This window comes from Mercenaria mercenaria, chromosome 13 (genome assembly GCF_021730395.1).
Source record: "Mercenaria mercenaria strain notata chromosome 13, MADL_Memer_1, whole genome shotgun sequence".
NCBI lineage: Eukaryota > Metazoa > Mollusca > Bivalvia > Venerida > Veneridae > Mercenaria > Mercenaria mercenaria.
In genome coordinates, this window is record NC_069373.1 from 44,001,053 (window position 1) to 44,015,974 (window position 14,922).

General features: G+C 33.9%; 1 protein-coding gene across 16 annotated transcripts in view; it reads left to right on the forward strand.

The window, feature by feature from the left end:
- LOC123528546 (dynein regulatory complex subunit 6-like) overlaps positions 1–14,922 on the forward strand; it is a 65,216-nt gene that overhangs the window by 25,493 nt on the left and 24,801 nt on the right. For 5 of the 16 annotated variants that reach the window (XM_053521656.1, XM_045308316.2, XM_053521655.1 and 2 more), the window contains 6 exons: positions 229–240; positions 3,245–3,349; positions 3,782–3,835; positions 5,261–5,356; positions 6,062–6,087; positions 12,746–12,856. In XM_053521656.1, the coding sequence (XP_053377631.1) occupies positions 229–240; positions 3,245–3,349; positions 3,782–3,835; positions 5,261–5,356; positions 6,062–6,087; positions 12,746–12,856 (404 nt within the window). Of the gene's footprint in view, positions 1–228; positions 241–3,244; positions 3,350–3,781; positions 3,836–5,260; positions 5,357–6,061; positions 6,088–7,007; positions 7,047–12,745; positions 12,857–13,845; positions 13,900–14,922 lie in introns of all 16 variants that reach the window. The other 11 variants (XM_045308327.2, XM_053521665.1, XM_053521659.1 and 8 more) reach the window with 10 other exon arrangements.

The window sequence follows — 14,922 nt, forward strand, 5'->3', positions numbered from 1 at the left end:
TCTTCAAGTAGGGTATTAGAAAAAAATCAATAAATATGCAAGATAGATTTATTGTAAAGTCTTTAGAAGATGTTGTAGAATACCTTAGATATAGTTGTTAAGGGTACTAGACATTTTCTACTACACTTCATGATTGTGTAAAACAATTTTTCAGTGGTAGTTTTTAATTATGTAACCACTTTTCCAGATATTCATTTTTTATGATTTTTGTATTATATTTCTTTAAAGATCAACTTGCGGGTAATTATAGATATATTAAATGTTTTGTAGTAGCTTCTTTCACGAAATGTAAATGTAGATTATTATTTTTTTATTATTTTTCTTACAATATCAAGGAGTATGCACTAGAAAGTAGGGCATGTGGATTGCCATCTAAACTGAGTAGTCCCTGTTAGAGATGGTTAGTTTAATAACAAAATGGATCATTCATTGTCACCCATGGTAGACCACAACCCCAAAAATTCTTAATCCCTTTAAAAAGAAGATTGTGATTTCAAGCATCATTTAAAGGCTTATTATGACTTAATTAGTTTGAACTTTGCTGCTTAATGAATTTATAAATAGCTTTTTTAATGTTTTAACTTTGTTTAATTTGTAATCTCTTGTAATAGTTTACCAAGAATTTTGAAATAAATTTTAAACTTTTACTGGCAGGTTAGACAGTGTCTAAATTAAGTCTATATTATTACCTCCCTTTAAATTAAGCTTTATTTTTTGTCAGTAAAAGCCTTTAAAATCTGACCCTTTTTTCGATACCCTCCCTTTTAAATTAGGCCATCCTCCCTTTGACTGAATGTACTTCTTTATAATAACCTTTTAAATAAAGATATTTCTCTGAAATTACCTCCCTTTAAATTGAAATATTTCCTTGTAAAGTCATATAGAACTGGGTAGGAATTTTTTTCTAATGCTTTGATTATATGAACTCTCTGCTTTAGGTTTTAGGAAACTGATACTCTAGCCACAACTTACTTTGCCCCACATTTTATGGCTGCCTAAAATATTAAAGATGTATTCTTTCCATAAAATTTAGGCTAAACCATGAAATTCTCATGCAGGTTTCTATTTGAAGTGGTCTACCAAGGATTTAACAGCAAAACTTTTAACTATAGATATTACAAATTGCATGGAATATATGTGTCACTGCTTTATGGGGTTTTTTTTATAAGTTTAGATGGCAGAATTTTTTGTACAGATTGTAATCAATAATTTCATATTAATTATTATCACAAATATTATAAGTTTTGGCCAGCTGCTTTCACTGCCTTCCATAGCTGCCTAATTATTAGGTGTAAGTAATGGGGCCATTTATAATGTATTTGTGGTTTTAAGTTCACTGCCACTTAATTTTTTTTTTTTTGATATCAACATGGCAGTAACACCATACATCAGGGTGGTCGGTAGTTTTCAAAAGGTCATGCAGTACACTTAGAAATTACTTTATTTTAATAGTGATATTATGATAATGTAAAGCAAAATAGCTTTTCCCTGTATAAAGTCATTTAATTTCATGATCTTGAAATTTCGTGCTTTTGGCAAAAAACAGCTGTTTCTTGAGGATATGGATTTGTGGGTTTCAACTTTTGAACATAAAATGAATGGGAATTCATCTACATTTTATTTCTACTGATCGAGTGAAAAATGAATTCCATGAAAAAATAGCCCCTGTGAATATTAATAATTTCACAGGATACTATAGCTCATTCACGGGTCAGTTTTTAGCTATAGATGGTTAAATCATCATGGTGTGAACCAGAAAGTTGGGAGGTTTCTGATTGGTTTTATTTTAAATGTTTTGGTAGTTTTCATTAAAATATTATCTTTAAACATTAATAGAGAAAGGGATTCCCTGGGCCACCCGGGCCTTAATGACCACCCTGATATATAGAGTATCATTTCTCAATTTGCTAAGAACATAAAGCAAGTCTATAACATATCATTTTAGATTTCTTTGCCAGATTTGTTTGATTCTTCATGATAAAATGTAAAGTTAATTTAACAGTAGCTACATAAAAACTTGCATTGTAAATAGTTTTTACTGTTTACAGAAGTTATTACTATCATAAATTAAAGATAAGAAAACTAATAGAAGAGAAAAAAAGACAGAGAAAGGATTGTAAATGTTGACAAAACGTCCCATATATCTCACAGTCTCTTCTGTGTTGCTACATACTGAAACATTCTGTCTCTGTGAATTCAGTGTTTTTTCCATGTAATTTCTTTAAAGATTAAATAAAATTTTGCTTTGTATTGAATTGAAGTTATTAGGATTTGTTTCAATTTTAGATGGCAATGGTATACAAAACCTTTATTCAGTTTTCATTGTTAACTGTTTTTGTTTAAACAATTAGAAGTTAGGGTTTAATTGCTATACTTAAAATTTGAGGAGTTTCTGTTTTGTTTAAATAATTTTGTGATGGATGAGTTCTGGTTCTAGATATTTAGGATCAATGGTTAATGGTAATTTTCAATGTTACTTGCTCGTATTTCAATGTTTGAGTGTATAGTCAGGACCCAAAATGCAACTAGCAAGTTCAATGCGTGTACATATTCTTGAATTTTATATTGACTAACACAAGGATTTCCGTACCAGTGGGGGAAATTGTGAAAATCTTGTTAGTAATTGGCAGTTGTGCAACAAAATTGGATTTTTGCCTTTAAAAAAATATGTTGTTTTTTTTGTGTGAATAGATTTGGCATAACAGTGTGGTCTTTGATTTTACAAAAGTGAAGTAAATTGATGCATGATGTATGTGTGTATATAACAGCATGAAATTGAAAAAAAATGCTTGACTTGCTAATGCTTGTATAGATATGCATGGCATAAAGTAATATATTTATATTTGAATGCTATCATATAATTGTAATCAAATATCACCTATATTTCTGTAGGAAGTGAAGATTATCAAATTTTCATCAATTGATACTGCTTACTGTTGACTGATTTTACGTATTAATGTCACATTGCTTTGAATAGATAAATCCGATATGCATTAATTTCTTCTTTTTTTTTGTCATAAAATAACAAATCTATGGATAGATATATTTTTAGATATTTTTAAAAGGTGTCTATTTCATCTATATAAAATAACAATGCAAAAGTGACATTTCACTTTCTTTTGTATAAATTTAGAAGTTGATGGTTTTATTAATTGTGTAAGAGTAGAAATCATTGAAGTTTAAGATATTAAGTTGTTTTTTTTGATTCTTTGAAAATAATTTGTATTTTTTCTCGTGTATTTAGCGTTTAGAACGAGGCGAGAATATGGAGGATGAAGATTCATTTGGTCAAGGTACAGGAGAGGCAAGGGATAGTTTATCAACGCTGCCGAGGAAAATTGCTATACAGGTATAGTATATTCTTATATAAAATATCTTTGAATGAAAGAAAAAAAATAAGTTCAAGGTAAAATCAATATATTGATATTATCCTCGAATCCTCTTTAACTGTTATGAGAAAAGAAGTGGCGGTAATTTTTTTTGAAAACTATAAGCCATTTACCAAGTTGTACAGTAGAAAGATGCCGGTCTAGGAAACCAGGGTCACCAGTGTGATGGCTTGCTCCTTGAGCCTTCGTTTGGACACCTGGAATGCTTACGTACCAGGGAAGCGTCATGAACCAAACGGCAAAGCGTCTTCTCTTTCTTTAAGTAGCCTCCAATTCAATTCATTTTTATTATTCTAAAAAAGTTTTAATATTGGTAGCTGGCAGGAACTATAAATAAAATGAAGTATACACCTGCTATGATAACTTTGTCTTTGGTTCTTTGCTAAGTATAGCACCACACCTATGTAGAGTTTCCAGCGGAACAGTATAGCTTAGCTTTGACAATGGTACAAGTTGTTTGTATAATATTGTTATATTGTTTATATATGAGTTGTCATGATTAAAAAAAGGACAATCTGGTTATATCTTAAAGTTACAGTTTCTGCAGATTCTTAAATATGATTTTTCTCTCCCACTGTCGTGTCCTCCATGGCCCAGTGGTTAAGGTCACTGAAATACTGTTGAAAAACGACGTTAAACCCAAAACAAACAAATAAACTGACTGAATAATTTGCCCTTTACCACTGTCAAATTTAAGGCAGAAAACTGCTTAAAAGTTTCTAAAAATCTTAACATTTGGAATGTTTTATTAGAGGAATTTTATTATTTAATTAGTTACAGATACTGTGAGATCATTTACCATTTCATGGTTTAGACCAAAGTTGATATTTTGTGAGGCTATGATTTCATGGATTTCCAGTCTATATAATTATGTAGTGAAATGAAATCTACTTGTCAATAGGACTTAATTTTATGGATTTACTCCACCATGAAATCTATAAAAATTAGTACCGACAGATATGAATGATTTTACAGTATAAGAATTTCTTAGAATCAGTTATTGTATTGGAATATAATTATGTTTTGTAAAATCAGTATTGACAAAGTCCACAAACATTAAGCTTTAGCCTGCTGGCGGCAAGTGATTTTGCCTTTGCGACCAGTGCAGACCAAGATCAGCCTGCACATCCGTGCAGGCTGATCATGGTCTGCACTGTGCACTATTCAGTCAGTAAATTTTCAGTGAACACCCCTTTGAATAAAATGTGGAACTGCCCAAATTGAATGATGGACCAGTCCATTTTAAAAATTTAGCAGGCTAAGGGTTAAGCCCAATGAAAAAAAAAATCAAATAAGAAATCAAATTCCAGTATATTCATAGATTTTAAAAACACTCATTTCCCCATAAAATAAGCCATTTTAGTAAAACCCTTGCTTTTACTGTATTTAACACCAGATTGTTTTTGTTACATTTACAAAGTTTTACATTTCTTTATCTGTATGAAATGTTTGAGTGTTCTATTGTGTTATTTATATAAACTTTGATAATTTCAAATTTATAAGATTTAAATTGCAATTGATATTTTACTTAATATTTCACTGACTACCATAGAGTAGGTTCAGGCGTCTATAAGAGGTTCTGATCTCAATCTTTTTATGCCTAAGCATATTAATTTTGTAGTTGATTCCTATGTATAATAATAAGCATATGCTAAAAGTTTTCAGATAAATTTTATTTTGTTTTATTTAAGAGGTCACAATCACAAGTGTTTTACTTGCACTGCATCAAAGTGGTGCCTGGAGTGTTAATTATCTTAAGTGATAGCTCTTGTTTTTTCGCGAAAAGCATTGTGTACAAAGATCTGGATGTTGTATGTCATATTCATAATTTTTGTAGCAACTGTTTAAAAAATGGATTGTACATATTGTAGATATTTAAATACGTAGATGTTGCCGACTTGGCTAGATGCGCCTGTGTTTGTCGATCTTGGAAGGTTATTACCCAAGCTAACACTCTGTGGAATAGGGTATGTATCTTAAGTTTTGTAATAAATGAGCTGTACCATGAGAAAACCAACATAGTGGTTTTGCGACCAGCATGGATCCAGACCAGCCTATGCATCTGCGCAGTCTGGTCAGGATCAATGCTGTTTGCTTTCAAAGCCTATTGCAATTAGAGAAACCATTAGCGAACAGCATGGATCCTGACCAGACTGTGTGGATGTGCAGGCTGGTCTGGATCCATGCTGGTCGCAAACTCACTATGTTGATTTTCTCATAGCGCGGCTCAAATATCTTAAGATATTGTCTTTGTAATATTAAGACCTTTGATTAATGCAGTGCTCAAGCTGCTTCCCCCCCCCCCTCCCCACAACCCCCCATTTAAATTTTTCTAACTGAGAAAAAGAGTCCCATGTTTGGTTGCTTTAAACCCTGGCACTAAAACAGCAGGAAACCTTCTGGCATTCCAGTATCTTCTGTATCTTACACTATCCTCCACTAAAATTACTGAGCCCCCGACAACCCCCCACCCAATATTGCATGAATTTTGAATTTGCAAAACAGTCACCTTGGTAAAAACTATGAAATTTAATGCCAACAAAATTAACTTATTTCACAGTATTTCTGTGAAGTCTAGACAGCCTTTGAATAACTTAAATATTATTGAAAAATAGCTATAAAACCATATCAAATAAACAAATATTTGACAGAATATTTGCCATCTATTTCAGCTGGACTTTTACCAAGTAAGGAACAGGTGAGTTACTTTATTTATTTTTAAGTTTATTTTCTATGACAGGATTACAGTATATAATTGAGGTTGTTCTCTTGTAACAAAGGTGTCAGAATATTTTTTGAGATGAATTGATGGGATATAATGTGCCAGATATACCGTAAAACCAGTATTAAGTGACCAGCCAAGGGAGCGACACAATCTGTCTGTTTAAGGAAGATGACCACTTAAGCCAGGTTGTTGCTTAAGACAGGTTGAACATAGAAAAAAAATCAGTTTGGGAAGTAAGCTGTCTGATTGCTTAATGCAAGTGTCAGCTATGTCAGGTTCAACTGTTCTTATATTGAAAAATGTCTCTTTGCTTATTTAGGTTGAGGTAAAAAAGGCATTAGGCAAATATAGAAAAAAAAAATGAAAAGGATGAAGGTAGCAATGGTATACCAAAACTGCATAAAGAGAATACTATAATGTAATTAAATGGAAATTGTCTGTTATCATTACAGATTTTAAAAAAGAGTTATCTTAGCAAGTAACGTAGCAGTAGCCAGTTTAAAATTGTTAACCCTTATCCTGCCAATTTTCTATAATGAACTTGTCCATTTTTCAATTTGGACAGTACCATTAGCTGTTAAAAGGGGTGCTTACCAAAAAGATACTGACTAAATGATGAACAGTGTAGATCTTGATCTGACTGCATTGATGTGCAGGCTGATCATGATCTACACTGGTCTCAAAGGCAGAACCAGTTGTGTCCAGCATGACAAGGGTTAATTAATTTCTGGCTTTTTTTTATATAAAGAGATGACAAAGATGCATTGACACGGTTTGATGGGTAAGGGAAAGTGGTGAAGGATGGGGATGAAAGAAAATAAAGTCACCAAGAATCAACAAAAAAACATGATGCTATTTGTATAGCTGTCTCAAATTAAGGATTTTTTTTTCAGCAAAACTGAATGGCCCGAGTTTGGTGAATGCTACAAAATGTAATTTATACATTTGTTGTCTTTCAGTTTCAGAATGAATACATTTGTTTAACCCTTACCCTGCTAAATTTCTAAAATGGACTGGTCTATTATTCAATTTAGGCAATACCATTATTATTTGAAGGGATGGTCACTGAAAATTTACAGACAAAATAGCGAACAGTGCAGACCATGATCAGCCTGTACAGACATGCAGGCTGATCTTGGTCTGCACTGGTCACAGCTAGCAGGCTAAGGGTTAAATTCAAATTTTTATATTTTCAAGTTTCATTGTTAAGTTTTTTTTAACCCCCTACCTTGAAAGCATGAGAGTGATATAAAAATTCTGCCCATCTGTTAGAATGGTAATCTATTGTCAGAGTTCTTTAAATAGACTGGGCTCCTGATTTTGACTGAAAATGATCTTTCTTTAAAATGAAAGTTTTGTCAAATTATGAACCTAAGGACATGAGTTTTTTGTTTCTAAACTATTTTTAGCCAACCATCATCAGATGGTGGGCTATTCAACTCTTTGTCCTTGGTCCGTTGTCCTTCCGTCCGTCCGTCCTTCCATCCGTTAACAACTTCTCGTTATCGCATCTTCTCAGAAACTACTGGGGGGATTTTGACCAAACTTTATCAGAATGATGTATTGGTACCCTAGTTATGTCCCTCTGAAAATCAGACTGGTTCAACAATTTTTGAGTGAGTTATGGCCCTTTGTTTATTTTTATAATTTACATAGATTTATATAGGGAAAAAATTTGAAAATCTTCTTGTCCAATACCATAGGGCCTAGGGCTTTGATATTTGGTATGAAACATCATCTAGTAGTTGTCTACCAAGATTTTGCAAATTATTTCCCTAGGGTAAAAAATGGCCCCACACCTGGGGTCACATCGTTTATATAGACATATATAGGTAAAAATTTTGAAAATCTTCTTGTCCAAAACCACAGGGCCTAGGGCTATGATATTTTGTATGTGACATCATCTAGTGGTCCTCTACTAAGATTGTTCAAATTATTCCGCTAGGGTCAATTATGGCCCCACCCTGGGGGTCACATGGTTTACATAGACTTATATAGGGAAAAACTTTGAAAATCTTCTTGTCCCAAACCGCAAAGCCTAGGGCTTTGATATTTATAATGTAGCATCATCTAGTGGTTCTTTACCAAGTCTGTTCAAATTATCCTCCTAGGGTCAAATATGGCCCCGCCCCCGGGGTCACATGGTTTATATAGACTTATATAGGGAAAAACTTTAAATATCTTCTTGTCCATAATCTACAACATTCAAATTTGGACCACAAGTACACTTTTGAGTGGCTAGATGAACCTTGACATGAGTTGACCTTGATCTTGACTTAGTGACCTATTTTTTCACATTTCTGTAGCTACAGCCTTCAAATTTGGACCACATGCATAGGTTTGTGTACCGAAATAAACTTTGAACTTGACATTGACCTAGTGACCTACTTTCACATTTTTGATGGTACAGGCTTCAAATTTGGACCACATGCATAGCTTTGTGTTCTGAAATGAAATTTGACCTTGATTTCGAGCTAGTGATCTACTTTCACATTTCTCAAGCTACAGCCTTCAAATTTGGACCACATGCATAGTTTTGTGTACCAAAATTAACTTTGACCTTGATCGTGACCTACTTTCACATTTCTGTAGCTACAGCCTTCAAATTTGGACCACATGCATAGGTTTGTGTAACGAAATAAACTTTGACCTTGACATTTACCTAGTGACCTACTTTCACATTTTTGATGGTACAGGCTTCAAATTTGGACCACATGCATAGTTTTGTGTTCTGAAATGAAATTTGACCTTGATTTCGAGATAGTGACATACTTTCACATTTCTCAAGCTACAGCCTTTAGATTTGGACCACACAATAGTTTTGTGTACCGAAATGAAGTTTGACCTTGAGATTGACCTAGTGACCTACTTTCACATTTCTCAAGCTACAGCCTTCTATTTTGGACCACATGCATAGGTTTGTGTACCAAAATGAACTTTTGAATTTGAAATTGATCTAGTGACCTACTTTCACATTTCTCAAGCTACAGCTTTCAAATTTGAACCACATGCATGGACCACATGCACAGTTTTGTGTACCGAAATGAACTTTGACCTTGATTTTGACCTTGAGCTAGTCTTGAAATTTGGAACATTCAAAAATGGCTCAATGGTGGGCACCAAGATCACTCTGTGATCTCTTGTTAAAGATGCTAATGAAGAAAAAAATATGTCTGAGTTGGGACTCGCACCTGGGTTGCCTGGGCAGAAAAAACTTTCCTAACATTTTGACCAATACACCATTGGAGAATTCATACTTAATGACCATTTACATCAAGATTAAATTAAGTAAGGCAGTTTACATTTAATACCCTCTGACAGCTGAATTTTTTTTTTAATTTTGAATGGAAAAATTGGTGAAAACAACTAATTCTCATGTGCTTCCATCACATATTATCTGTCACTAAGTTTCAAAGCCTTCTTAAGAAATATAGCAGAAATTTTCTTTTTTCTTTGTTGTCATACAATCTGGACAAAGTAAAAAGACAACATTATTACAGATTAACTGACCTCAGCAGACTTTTTTAAGTTTATCCATTTGTCTATCAAACCTTTTTGTGAGGATAAGAAGTTAAGAAACCTTGAAGAAAATATGAGCCGTGCCATGAGAAAACTAACATAGTGGCTTTGCGACCAGCATGGATCCAGACCAGCCTGCGCATCCACGCAGTCTGGTCAGGATCCATGCTGTTCGCTAACGGTTCTCTAATTGCAATAGGCTTTGAAAGCGAACAGCGCAGATCCTGACCAGACTGCGCGGATGCGCAGGCTGGTCTGGATCCATGATGGTCGCAAAGCCACTGTGTTGGTTTTCTCATGGCATGGCTCATATTATGAAAATTTGATACAGTGCAGGGCTTCGGAAATTTGCCTGTTTGTCGGTTTTGGACTGATTTTTGACTTTTCAGACCGATTCGTGAAGTGAAAAAACGAAAAAAATCGGTCCCGTAAAAATGGAGAAAAGTATAAATTTCGGTCTGATATCTCAATACACGATCACCTGCCAAGTTGGAAATTGTTGGTCGCACCTTCAGATAATCAATAAACGTGTCAATCGGTCTGATTGTCACTTTGATAATCGGTCTGTAATTAGCGCGTGATGCAATCAGTGCTCGCGCGGCACATCCTTTAATGTTTGCAGACAGCCGACTTCGGTGTATTTAACATTTTTGACTGGTTTCCTAACGTTTCTGACTGGATCCAAATCATTTCGATGGGGATCCACTTCTTTTATTTAGGATCCGACGGATGGTTTATTTCAAAAGGCTATGTTTGATCATGGTAACAAACAAATGGTCGCTGCATTTAATCAAAGAGCTATAATTGTACGTTATAGGTCTTCGATTTAATGAGACATCACATGGAAAACCGATAAAAATAATTTTTATAATTACTTGATTTGAAAAAACTACATGATTCATTTGTTGGGGCTCCAGTTGAAACAAATGCAGAAAATCGTCTTTGCAACCCGACTGTACAAAAAAGAAAAAAAATGGACGGGCAACCACGAATGATAAAGAAAACCGGTCTTTTAAAAAACGTTTCAAAATGAAATTTTGTTTACATCAGAAGAGAACATATAACTTTATAAAATGTAGTTGCTTGTTGAAGTACAATGTAAGTGAAATGAAATATCCGTGGCCAACGCGCGTGACGTTTTGGTACTATAAATGCGGGAAATTCGATCTCAGCGTTCAAATAACGTACACATTTGGTCCGCGGCAGAGTATTCTTTAAATACTGAGGCTGTTTAGCAGAGAATATGTGTCGTGTAACTCACTTTGACGCATTGTATTTTATAGAATTCCGTCAAAGAATGAGGAAACATCACAAAGTATCTGCCGTGTATACGGTATCGAAGTCACGTGCGTTGGCTTTTAGACTAGTTATGCACATGGTGTCAATGCCTCGTATTATCTCGGAAAAACATCGAAATGTAAACAAAGTAACGATCACACATAACCCTGAATAACTGTCTTCATTGTATGGTAACGCGCGGTGACTGGTAACTCAGTTTTAATGCATGACATGCTTATTTCTTTACCCTATCACGTTTTACAAAATATGTAATATTGGGAATGCGGTGGGTGGGGTAGCGCCGATGTCAGGATTTTCGTTTCGGACCGATTGAGTTATCAAAATTTCCGGAGCCCTGATACAGTGATAGATGGCAAAGGAAGTTAGGAGCACAAGAACCATAACCCTATAATGTTATATTGAAAGAAGGCAAAAATACAATAATTATACCCCAACAAAACGAAATTTGGGGGGGGGTGGTATATAGGAGTGAGCTTGGCGGTTGGTTGGTCGATCTGTTGGTTTTCATGGTTTCCTGATGAAAACTCATGAAAGGCTTGATCAATTTAAAAAAAATTTTGGTACACAGGTGCAACATCAGAAAATACAGGTCAAGTTCGAATTTGGGGTCAGTAGGTCAAAGGTCAAGGTCACAGTGACCCTGAACAGTAAAACGGTTTCCAGTTGATAACTCATGGAAGGCTTGACCTATTTAAATAATTTTTAGTACACAGGTGTAACATCCTAAAATACAGGTCAAGTTCGACTTTGAGGTCTGTAGGTCAAAGGTCAAGGTCACAGTGACTCGGAACAGTTAAATGGTTTCCGGATGATAACTTGAGAACGCTTGGACCTAGGATCATAAATTTAAGTACACAGGTGTAACATTTTGAAATACAGGTCAAGTTTTACTTTGAGGTCAGTAGGTCAAAGGTCAAGGTCACAGTGACTCGTAACAGTTAAATGGTTTCCGGATGATAACTTGAGAACGCTTGGGTCTAGGATCATAAATTTTTATACATAGGTGTAACATGATTGAATACAGGTCACATTCCACTTTGAGGCTAGTAGGTCAAAGGTGAAGGTCACTATGACCCGGAACATTTAAACTGTTTTCGGACAATAACTTCGGAACGCTTGGGACTAGGATCACGAAACTTAATAGGGAGGTTAGTCATGACCAGCAGATGACATGTAATGATTTTGAGTTCCAAAGGTCAAAGGTCAGAGTGACCCAGAACATTTAAACCTTTTTCAGACAATAACTTGAGAACGCTTGGGCCGAGGATCTTGAAACTTCATAGGAAGTTTGATCATGACCAGCAGATGACCTCTATTGATTTTGAGGTCAGTAGGTCAAAGGTCAAGTAAGTTCAGCTTTGACATTGGCTTAGTTCTGTGACAAGGCCATATTGTGGGGGTATAATTCATCACTCCTGTGACAACTCTAGTTATTATCTCCCCTTCCATTATAAAAGCAGCAATGGTCAATATGGTTCTCTCAGCATTTATTTTGTAATAGTTTTCATGTATACTTGTGGCCAAAATAGTGTCCTATTTAAATAGGCAGTAATGCTTGAGTTGTTTCTGTTGATTCCATTCACAAACTTAATCTCCTTTCAATAATTTACAAAATTAATAGTTGATCTGGTTGTAATACAGAGGGACTCACGCCCTACCACCAAAATTTAAAATTAATTCTTGCTTTTTTAATGGTGTTATTTATTTGTTTGGTCTAGAATTACTTTGTATCAAAACCTGTGTGATTCACCTATTCTACAAAATATTAAACAATCCTGTTGATATTATACATAAATATATTCTTTCTTCAAAGGCTTTTAGACGGGTATGCACAGAAGTTGAATAAAAATTTTGAGTTGAGTGATGGAGCGGGGATAAAACCGCGTGTGATTTTTAACCCGCCTGAAATGGAACATATTCATCGGTGAGGGGAAGAAATGCAGTTTTAACATGACCAATTGTCTCTCTAATTTCATTGATCAATGCATGTATGATGTACTTAATATAATGTGCATGTCTTTTTAATTGTGTATGATAAACTGCATGGTGATTTAATTCCATTTTATTTTAATGCTAATTAAGTATATTATGTATACCTGTATGTACTGTACTTTCATATCAGTGGTCAGTCACATAACTTTAATGAATTTGATTGGTTGGCCAGTTCATTTTTGTTTATAACCACTCCCACTTATCTTATACCATTATGTCAGCTCAGTTCTGATGTTGCTTGATTCTAGTATTTAAAAAACACTTGTCTGTTAATCATTAAATGTGCATAAATTCAATATATTGAGAAAAACAAACCTTCTCTGTAATTTTGATAAAGGTGAAAAGGCTAAAACAACATAAAAATGAATAGAGCGAATAGATCTTGAGTTTGGAAAGAGCGACCAAGACTTTCTGGCTGTCTCAATTTCTGATCTTAGATAAGTTGTCATCAAATTTTCCCTTGTGTTAGAACAAGTTTTGGTTTGTGAAATAGCAGTTGAGTTGACATCAAAATCTGCATTATATTCATCTTTATGTATATTTTGATTGTATATTATACTGTTAAACACTTTTTTTATTTACAAGAACATTTATTAGTTTTGCTAATATGCATGAATGTCATCCTTTGCCAGTTCCGAATTTTCCAAAAAATGACAATTAAGTTTGTATCAGTTTATACAGTGTGTACTAATTTTGGCTTGCACATTTTTACTGTGGTAAATCCAATATTTCATGGGGCAAATTGGAGAAAAATTGCAAAACTAAGTTTCAGATTTAAAGTATTTAACAGTATTGCTATTGTTTTCTGTTTCAAGATTATCTTTTTTATTACAAATATCAAATTTTTATTGACATATCTCAGGTTTTTTCAAGATATTATTATATTTATAGAACCAAATTAATTTCTGCATATACCTACAGGTTGTTGCAAGTGAGCAGAAAAAGGAGATGTAGTATTGATGAAAATATGCTAAGGTTTACAATAATTGTCTCCCCTGATTACTTTCTTTACCTCCACTCTTCTAGTTTTTACTAACTGAATATAAATTTGTCACAGTAAAATTTAGGAATGTTCAATACTTGTAACTTTTGAATAATCACTGCAGACACAATTGCTTTACATGTTGTGTGTTAAAAATCTTATGACAAATACATGGGTTTGAGGCAACTACTTCCAATTTTATTTCCACATATTTCAAACAAGCTGCCTTATATTTTGTTAACTTATATAATATATTTTTGTAATATTAATTGTCATGGATTTACAGCTTAAAAACTGAAGCATTAGCAGTATTTGAAAGGAAATATTTAAAAGTTTTACATGTTCCAGGTAATACACACTTTTGACTTCCACATATTGATAGCAGAAAAGTGCTTCATTTGTTTATAACTACAAGTTACATATGTTAATCAGTGTCTTTTATTTATCATTGCAAGTCCTATATTTATCAGTGTCTTTAGGCTCGATATAGGTCTCTACGTTCTTTTTTATCCAAAATTCAATGAAAATATGCTAAGATGTAAAATAATTGTCTCCCCTGATTACAGTTTACAGTGTTTTTCTCCCCCTGAATACAGTACATTTTACAATAATTGTCTCCCCTGATTACATTCATTACCTCTAGGGTTTACAATAATTATCACCCCTGATTACTTTCTGTACCTCCACTCTCTACATATCTTCTGATAGAAACTTGGATAAAGGGAAACTTTTAGAGGTGTAAGGCCATTGAAAAAATTCATTTATCCAGCTCAGTAGTTATAGTAACTTCATATATACAGTCAAAACTTTGTTGAAGACATTTTTAAGTCCTGTCAAAATTCAGTATCAACTCTGTTACCGCAACTCCACATGGGGTGAAAAAAATTTCAAGTCCTGTCATTCAAACTGCTATTTATTTGCTACTAAGTTGGCCAAAGTGCTAACATGGTTGTCTCAAATAGGAAAACATCATGAATTATGTTTTTTTTTATGAAAGGTTCTTTAACTTTTTCAGC